Below are 9,583 nucleotides of genomic sequence, written 5' to 3' on the forward strand. Positions count from 1 at the left end.
TACAGGCAACATTCACACTGAGCTAAAGGGCAGAGCTGCCGTTTTCAAGGAGCGGGACTCTAACCCGGATGCTTATAAGAAATCCTTTTATGCCCTCTGATGAACCATCAAACAGGCAAAGCGTCAATACAGGGCTACGATTGAATCATACTACACCGGCTCCGATGCTCGGCGGATGTGGCAGGGTTTGCAAACTATTACGGACTACAAAGGGAAGCACAGCCGAGAGCTTCCCAGTGACACAAGCGTACCACAAGCGTACCAGACCAGCTAAACTACTTATATACTCTTATCAAGTCAAGCAAATCTGATTCATGAATGAGAGCATCAGCTGTTCCGGACGACTGTGTGATCACGCTCTCCATAGCCGATTTGAATAAGACCTTTAAACAGGTCAACATTCACAAGGCCGCAGGGCCAGACGGATTACCAGGATGAGTACTCCGAGCAAGTGCTGATCAACTGGCAAGTGTCTCCACTGACATTTTCAACCTGTCCCTGACTGAGTCTGTAATACCAATATGTTTCAAGCAGACCACCATAGTCCCTGTTCCCAAGACCCACTCCAATTTGCATAACCACCCAACAGATCCACAGATGATGCAATCTCCATTGCACTCCATGCTGCCCTTTCCCACCTGGACAAAAGGAACACCTAAGTGAGAATGCTATTCTATGACTACAGCTCAGCGTTCAACACCATAGTGCACTCAAAGCTCAGCACTAAGCTAAGGGCCCTGGGACTAAACACTTCCCTCTGCAACTGGATCCTGGACTTCCTAACGGGCCGTCCTTGGTGATAGGGTAGGCAACAACACATCTGCCATGCCAACATGGGGGCCCCTCAGGGGTGCCTGCTTTGTCCCTTTCTGTAATCCATGTTCACCCATGACTGCATGGCCAAACAGAGCTTCAAGTTCCTTGGTGTCCACATCACCATCAAACAATCATGGTCTAAACACACCAAGACAGTCGTGAAGAGGGCACTACAGCGCCTTTCCCCCCTAAGGAGATCGAAAAGACATTGGTCTCCAGATCCTCAAAAGGTTCAACAGCTGCACCATCGACAGCACCTTGACCAGTTGCATCACCACCTGGTATGGTAACTGCGTGGCATCAGACCAAAAGGCACTGCAGAAGGTAGTTAGCACAGCCCAGTACAACACTGGGGCAAAGCTTCCAGGCGGTGTCAGAGGAAGGCCCCCAAAAATTGTCAAAGACTCCAGTCATAGACTGTTCTCTCTGCTACAGCAGGGCAAGCGGTACCGGACCGCCAAGTCTAGGTCCAAAAGGCTCTTAATAGTTTTACCCCCAAGACATAAGACTGCTGAACAGCTTCTACCCCCAAAACATAAGACTGCTGAACAGCTTCTACCCCCAAGACATAAGACTGCTGAACAACTTCTACCCCCAAGACATAAGACTGCTGAACAGCTTCTACCCCCAAGACATGAGACTGCTGAACAGCTTCTACCCCCAAGCCATTAGACTGCTGAACAGCTATTACCCCTAAGACATAAGACTGCTGAACAGCTTTTACCCCCAAGACATAAGACTGCTGAACAGCTTCTACCCCCAAGACATAAGACTGCTGAACAGCTTCTACCCCCAAGACATAAGACTGCTGAACAGCTTCTACCCCCAAGCCATTAGACTGCTGAACAGCTATTACCCCTAAGACATAAGACTGCTGAACAGCTTCTACCCCCAAGACATAAGACTGCTGAACAGCTTCTACCCCCAAGACACAAGACTGCTGAACAACATCTACCCCCAAGACATAAGACTGCTGAACAGCTTCTACCCTCAAGCCATTAGACTTCTGAACAGCTTCTACCCTCAAGCCATTAGACTGCTGAACAGCTTCTACCCCCAAGACATAAGACTGCTGAACAGCTTCTACCCCCAAGACACAAGACTGCTGAACAACATCTACCCCCAAGACATAAGACTGCTGAACAGCTTCTACCCTCAAGCCATTAGACTTCTGAACAGCTTCTACCCTCAAGCCATTAGACTAATGTACAGCTTCTACCCTCAAGCCATTAGCCTGCTGAACAGCTTCTACCCTCAAGCCATTAGACTGCTGAACAGCTTCTACCCTCAAGCCATTAGACTGCTGAACAGCTTCTACCCCTAAGCCATAAGACTGCTGAACAGCTTCTACCTCCAAGTCATAAGACTGCTGGTCAGCTAATCAAATGGTCAGCCGTTGACACCTCCACATTGGTTTTTACACTGCTGCTACTTGCTGTTTGCTACTTGCTGTTTATCATCTATGCATAGTCACTCTACCCCTACCTACATGTACAAAATACATCGACTAACCTGTACCCTCGACTCGGTAACAGTATTTCCTGTTTATAGCCTCATTATTGTTACTTAAAAAAATATATAATAATATAAATGTTTTACTTTTGTTCATTTAGTAAATATTTTCTTAACTCTTATTTTTCTTAAAACTGCATAATTGGTTAAGGGCTAGTAAGTAAACATTTCATGGTAAGGTCTACCCCCGGTTGTTTTCGGGGCGCATGTGACAAGTTACAATTTGATTTGATTTGAGAGGTCAGCATTTCAAGCAAAGTCCATACATTGTTTCATTTCAGCCCACCTGTAAAAGGTACCTCGATTTGGACATTGTGCTTCAGCCTTCATTGGGTTTATAGATTAAGAATATGATGGTTTTATACATGGTTCAGAGACCAATCACAATGGGAATACAAAAACAATATAATGTGATTGGTGAAATTAGTTGTAACTCCTCTACCAATCACATCATGTCTTACTGTGTATTACTAATGTGATTGGTTCTTGAACATATAGGAGGCAACTTTGAAATATATAAAAGCTTCTAGACCAAACCTCTTGTATCCAGACCAAACCTCATCTGTAGACCAAACCTCGTCTGTAGGCCAAGCCTCTTGTATCCAGACCAAACCTCTTGTATCCAGACCAAACCTCTTGTCTCCAGACCAAACCTCTTGTATCCAGACCAAACCTCTTGTATCCAGACCAAACCTCATGTATCCAGACCAAACCTCTTGTATCCAGACCAAACCTCATGTATCCAGACCAAACCTCTTGTATCCAGACCAAACCTCATGTATCCAGACCAAACCTCTTGTATCCAGACCAAACCTCTTGTATCCAGACCAAACCTCTCAAGTCAGAGTACCATTATAATAACTTATTGATCAAACACTTTATTTATGTACCAGTCAATGGGTTTGAATCAAATGGATAGAAAACATCATTCTATACACTGTTTTAAAAGTTTCCCTTCATCACAAAATGTGGTATGTCTTTTTATGTGACACAGGCAAAAAAACGGATTCACACATAGGCCACTTTTTCACACACACACACACACACACACACACACACACACACACACACACACACACACACACACACACACACACACAAACACACACACACACACACACACGCGCGCGCGCACGCACACACGTACGCACGCACACAAACACACACACACACACACGCACGCACGCAAGCACACACACACACACACACGCATTCACACACACACACACGCACGCACTAACACACACACCCACACCCTCAGGATACACAGAGCAAGCCTAGACAGGAGGAGAGAGAGACAGAGAGAGAGAGAGAGAGAGAGAGAGAGAGAGAGAGAGGGGGGGGGGGGGGGGCGTCATGGAGGAGAAAGAACGAGATAGAGAGAGGATTCCATTCATTGCACATGATTTCAGTAGACAAGCCCAGAGACCTGTCAACCCAGAGTGAATAGAAGATAGGGAAGGGGGGTGTGGGGGAGGAGGAGGAGGGTGGATTAGGGAGGAGGGAGAAGGAGGAGAGAAGAGGAGGAGGGAGGAGGAGCGAGGTGGAGGGAGGAGGGAGGAGGTAGGAAGAGGAGGGAGGAGGAGGAGAGAAGAGGTGGAAGGAGGAGGCGGGAAGAGGAGGGAGGAGGAGCGAGGTGGAGGGAGGAGGAGGAGGGAGGAAGAGGAAAGAAGAGTAGGGAGGTGTAGGGAGGAGGAGGAGGGAGGAGGAGGAAGAGGAGAGAAGAGGAGGGAGGAGGAGCGAGGTAGAGGGAGGAGGAGGGAGGTGGGGGGAAAAGGAAGAAAGATAACTAACAGACACATAACTAACATAGATAACAAACAGATGCATCATTGACGGACACATACTACAATTAATAGTCAGAACTGGTCGGTGCAGAGAGAGAGAGAGTGAGAGAGAAGGGAAGAGAGAGAAAGAGAGAGGGACAGAGAGAGAGTGAGAGAGAGAGAGAGAGAGAAGGGGAGAGAGAGAGAAGGGGAGCGAGAGAAAGAGAAAGAGACAGAGAAAGAGAGCGAGAGAGAGAGAGAGAGAGAGAGAGAGAGAGACAGAGAAAGAGAGAAAGAGAGAGAGCGAGAGACAGACAGACAGACAGATTATCAAAATAAATACTATTTTGTCGTTTCAAAAATGTTCTAAATACAAAATACATTTGCACGTACACACCTTCACTACCACCTTCACTACCAAAACATTGTTAGCAACGCTAATGACTGTGATATGTGATTGTCCGAGATCTAACGCTCCTTTAAAAAAAAAAAAACATCACTAGAAGATGTAAGCCTAAGCAACATTAACCAATTAAAAATCAGTTCTGATGTTTGATCAGGAGACTACAGGTCCAATACATTACCACTGCATATTGGCTATTCTTCCATCGCCCTGCCATTGTTGTTCTCCTCAGACCATTTTGTAATGATATATATTTTTTTTTAAATATGATCACACTGGTGATAGATCATTTGTTGTATTACTTGTGAGACACAGCTTGAGTGAGCTTAATATAGTTACTAACATATTAATAACTTAATATCTATATATTTTTACTGGACTGATGGTCAGTCTGAGTGGAGGGAAGGAAGAAGCTGAGAAAAGGAGACACCGTTTTCCAGCTGATGGCGAAACTCAAGTCACACCGTATCTACCTCAGGCACCAATTCATGTTGTTCCTCCTATGACCAGAGAAAGGGAAATATTCCTCAATATTAAAAAATGACACAAGCCACTAATGATGACAACGCATGGAAACACGTTGCACTGCTCCATCCATTACAGCTGCAGTGCCGGTTCGCAGCGTGAAACATAGGGAGAAAGTGCATTTTATGGCTTATAAAAGTTATGAACGAAGTGTTGACACTGATGAATAACGACTTAAACATGAAATACTCATAAAAAACAGCAGCTCTTTGCTGTATTCAATAGAATTAATCATCAAGAACAGCTCAAGGACAGAACAACATCAATTTAAAAATGGTACACGTAGCCTACATATCAATACATACACACAAACTGTCTAGGTCCAATAGGGGAGAGGTTTTGTGCCGAGAGGTTTTGTGCCGAGAGGTTTTGAGCCGAGAGGTGTTGTGCCGAGAGGTGTTGTGCCGAGAGGTGTTGTGCCGAGAGGTGTTGTGCCGAGAGGTTTTGTGCCGAGAGGTTTTGTGCCGAGAGGTTTTGAGCCGAGAGGTGTTGTGCCGAGAGGTGTTGTGCCGAGAGGTTTTGTGCCGAGAGGTGTTGTGCCGAGAGGTGTTGTGCCGAGAGGTTTTGTGCCGAGAGGTGTTGTGCCGAGAGGTTTTGTGCCGAGAGATTTTGTGCCGACAGGTGTTGTGCCGAGAGGTTTTGTGCCGAGAGATTTTGTGCCGACAGGTGTTGTGCCGAGAGGTTTTGTTCCGAGAGGTTTTGTGCCGAGAGGTTTTGTGCCGAGAGGTTTTGTGCCGAGAGGTGTTGTGCCGAGAGGTTTTGTTCCGAGAGGTTTTGTGCCGAGAGGTGTTGTGCCGAGAGGTTTTGTGCCGAGAGGTGTTGTGCCGAGAGGTTTTGTTCCGAGAGGTGTTGTTCCGAGAGGTGTTGTTCCGAGAGGTGTTGTGCCGAGAGGTGTTGTGCCGAGAGGTGTTGTTCCGAGAGGTGTTGTTCCGAGAGGTGTTGTGCCGAGAGGTGTTGTGCCGAGAGGTGTTGTGCCGAGAGGTTTTGTGCCGAGAGGTTTTGTGCCGAGAGGTTTTGTGCCGAGAGGTGTTGTGCCGAGAGGTGTTGTGCCGAGAGGTGTTGTGCCGAGAGGTGTTGTGCCGAGAGGTGTTGTGCCGAGAGGTTTTGTGCCGGAGGTGTTGTGCCGAGAGGTGTTGTGCCGAGAGGTGTTGTGCCGAGAGGTGTTGTGCCGAGAGGTGTTGTTCCGAGAGGTGTTGTGCCGAGAGGTGTTGTGCCGAGAGGTTTTGTGCCGAGAGGTTTTGTGCCGAGAGGTTTTGTGCCGAGAGGTGTTGTGCCGAGAGGTGTTGTGCCGAGAGGTGTTGTGCCGAGAGGTGTTGTGCCGAGAGGTTTTGTGCCGAGAGGTGTTGTGCCGAGAGGTGTTGTGCCGAGAGGTGTTGTGCCGAGAGGTGTTGTGCCGAGAGGTGTTGTGCCGAGAGGTTTTGTGCCGGAGGTGTTGTGCCGAGAGGTGTTGTGCCGAGAGGTGTTGTGCCGAGAGGTGTTGTGCCGAGAGGTGTTGTGCCGAGAGGTGTTGTGCCGAGAGGTTTTGTGCCGAGAGGTTTTGTGCCGAGAGGTGTTGTGCCGAGAGGTGTTTTGCCGAGAGGTGTTGCTTCATCTGTTTTTTTTCTACCAGGTTTGCAGTTTATTTGAGCAAAATGAGATGGAAGGACGTTCCATGCACTAAGGGCGCTATATAATACTGAATGCTTTCTCAAATTTGTTCTGGATTTGGGGACTGAGAAAAGACCCCTGGTGGCATGTCTGGTGGGGTAAGTGTGTGTGTCAGAGCTGTGTGTAAGTTCACTATGTAAACTATTTGGGATTTTCAACACATTGATGTTTCTTAACAAAAGAAGTGATGCAGTCATTCTCTCCTCAACTCTTAGCCAAGAGAGACTGGCAGCACAGTATTTATATCAGCCCTCTGATTACAATGAAGAGCAAGAAAACAAGAAAACAATGAAGAGCAAGCTGATAGGTCTGCTGTTAGAACCAGGAAAGGTTGCATTACCACTCCTGGGTAGCAGAAATATTTTGGCTCCTTCCAGACCTGAGGACAAATACTTTCCTCTAGGCTCAGATTAAAGATGTGACAGATAGGAGTGGCTATAGATTCAGCTCCCATCCTCAGTAGCTTTCCATCTAAGTTGTCAATGCCAGGAGGTTTGTCATTATTGATCGTTAACAATATTTTTTCAAAACTTCCAACTTGCAATGCTTTTTTCTCTATATATTACATTGACAAAATGCTGAGTGTTGCAGTCCAAGCAGGTTCAAGCATGTGAAACTCGCTTATTCTTACAAACACCATGAGACATGGGAAATACATCTGCCTATTAACAGAAGTGGTTGACCTATGACCTATGACATTTCACCTCCGACCTCTGTGACACCCAGCACAGAGGTCACACACATGCAGCTGATGCAATGTGAATGATACCGTCATAGTGTGTATACGTGTGTGTGTGTGTGTGTGTGTGTGTGTGTGTGTGTGTGTGTGTGTGTGTGTGTGTGTGTGTGTGTGTGTGTGTGTGTGTGTGTGTAAAACAATGTGTTTTAGAGTCAGAGGTGGTGACTTACGCCTTCTTCCCACAGATGGAGCCCTTGTACCAGTTCCTACACGTACTGAAGTACTTCTTCTTAGTGCCCATCACCTGCTGTAGGGCACACACATTGGGTCTGAGGGAAGGAGGGAGGGAGGGATGGAATGGGAGGGAGGGAAGGAGGGAAGGAAGGAAGGGAGGGAGGGTAGGAAAGAAGGAAGTAGGGGGGAGGGAGGGAGGGGTTGGGAGGCAGAAAAGGAGGGGGGAGAGGAGGATGGGTTGAGGGTGGGAAGGAAGGAAGGGATGGGAGGGAGGGAGGGAGGGAGGGAGGGAGGGAGGGAGGGAGGGAGGGAGGGAGGGAGGGAGGGAGGGAGGGAGGGAGGGGGAAGAGGAGGATAGGGTGAGGGAGGAAGTGGAATGATGGATGGGGGAGACAGGGAAGTGGAGAAGAGATGGGTGGGGAAAGGGGCGGGGAGAAGGGAGGAGAAGGGAGTAGGAGAGTAGAAGGGAGGGGTAAGGAGGAGGAAGAGGGGAGGAAACGAGAGGGGACAATGGGGCGGACGGGGGGAGGGAGAGTAGGGAGTGGGAGAAGATGTGTGAGGAGGGTGTTGATATAAATTAGCCTTCAGGGTAAAGCTGAAAACATTTCTCTACCTTAAGTACGCTGGTCTTTCAGACGTTGTGAATGACACTGGGAACCGTAATGAATTTTCCAGGTTTTGAATCAATGTTTTCATTATTAAACCAGTTTGGGGTTTTGTGGAATTCACACTGTTAAATACACCCCATAATAACAATTTAAAATGATGGACATTACAATCTGTGTTAAAAACCAAAACAATGAATAGCTTCGAAACCATGTAGTTGGTTGAATAAAGTTTATTTAAAGTATGGTTGTTAAACCTCCGTATTACATTGTTTTAAGAACAGTTAAAAAATATCCTCACATCTCTAGATTGCTCCTCTACAAACACAGAGGCTATATTAATTATTAATTATTATTATTAATGAATATATATTAATTAGATGTTTTATTGAGGATACAACTAAAACCCTTCAGTTATTTACACAAAATAGTGTCGCTGAACATCCCTTTCCTGAGTTTATGACGACAGTCAGATGGTTGTATTAGTGCATTATTGATACCTGGAAAATGTCCACTCACAGGAGAGCAAAGAGCTATCCTTCCTTCTTTCATTCACCAGTCTCTCTCTCTCTCACTCTCTCTCTCTCTCCCTCTCCCTCTCCCTCTCTCTCTCCCTCTCTCTCTCTCTCTCTCTCTCTCTCTCTCTCTCTCTCTCTCTCTCTCTCTCTCTCCCCATGTCCCCTGTCTCTCTCCATCTCTCTCTCTCTCTCTCTCTCTCTCTCTCTCTCTCTCTCTCTCCCCATGTCCCCTGTTTCTCTACATCTCTTTCTTGTCACCCCCCCTTTCTTTTCCCCATCTCTCTCTGTCCCCTGCCTCTATGTCCCCAGTATGGTCCTTACCCCTGGATTCTGGCCCGGATGCGGCTGTGTGTCACTATCTTGTCGTAGGCTGAAGAATCCACTCTATTCACAGAGCTGAGAGCAAAGAGAGCAAACGTAGCAACAAACAGCAGCTTCATCCTTAGGTAGTCTCTCTCTCTCCAAGGTAGGTCACACAGACAGTCACATACACTCTTCCCCAAAATGCACAGGAGAAATGGGAGCGTGCACAGGAGAGGGAGGTTTTATACCAGTAGTCTCCCTCACACCACCCCCTTCCACCCCTTGTTCAGCTCTCTCTCACGACATCTCTCTCTCTCTCTCTCTCTCTCTCTCACACACACACACACAAACACACACACACACTCACTCTCTGTAAAAAACATTCTCTCTCTCGCCCCACTCACTCTTTCACGTGCACACATTGTTTCTGTGTGTTAGACAGAGAGAGAGAGAGAGAGAGAGAGAGAGAGAGAGAGAGAGAGCGAGAGAGTGAGTACATTCATTCCCTTAACCACCATCCCTTCCCTGAGTACCCTAGACACCTCACCCCCGTCTCCACCCCATCTCCCCCTCCC

The 9,583-nt window shown here is 47.2% G+C and overlaps 1 protein-coding gene across 10 annotated transcripts in view; it reads right to left on the bottom strand.

Annotated features, from left to right (window-relative positions):
• postna (periostin, osteoblast specific factor a) overlaps positions 1–9,243 on the bottom strand; it is a 92,781-nt gene extending 83,538 nt beyond the window's left edge. For all 10 annotated transcript variants that reach the window (XM_036967323.1, XM_036967321.1, XM_036967320.1 and 7 more), the window contains exons 1-2: positions 9,027–9,243; positions 7,579–7,677 (exon numbers count right to left, since the gene is read on the bottom strand). In XM_036967323.1, coding sequence (XP_036823218.1) covers positions 7,579–7,677; positions 9,027–9,145 — 218 coding nt within the window. In that variant the 5' untranslated portion in view covers positions 9,146–9,243. The remainder of the gene's footprint in view (positions 1–7,578; positions 7,678–9,026) is intronic.
• Positions 9,244–9,583: the final 340 nt, after the last annotated feature.

Source organism: Oncorhynchus mykiss, chromosome Y (assembly GCF_013265735.2).
Source record: "Oncorhynchus mykiss isolate Arlee chromosome Y, USDA_OmykA_1.1, whole genome shotgun sequence".
NCBI lineage: Eukaryota > Metazoa > Chordata > Actinopteri > Salmoniformes > Salmonidae > Oncorhynchus > Oncorhynchus mykiss.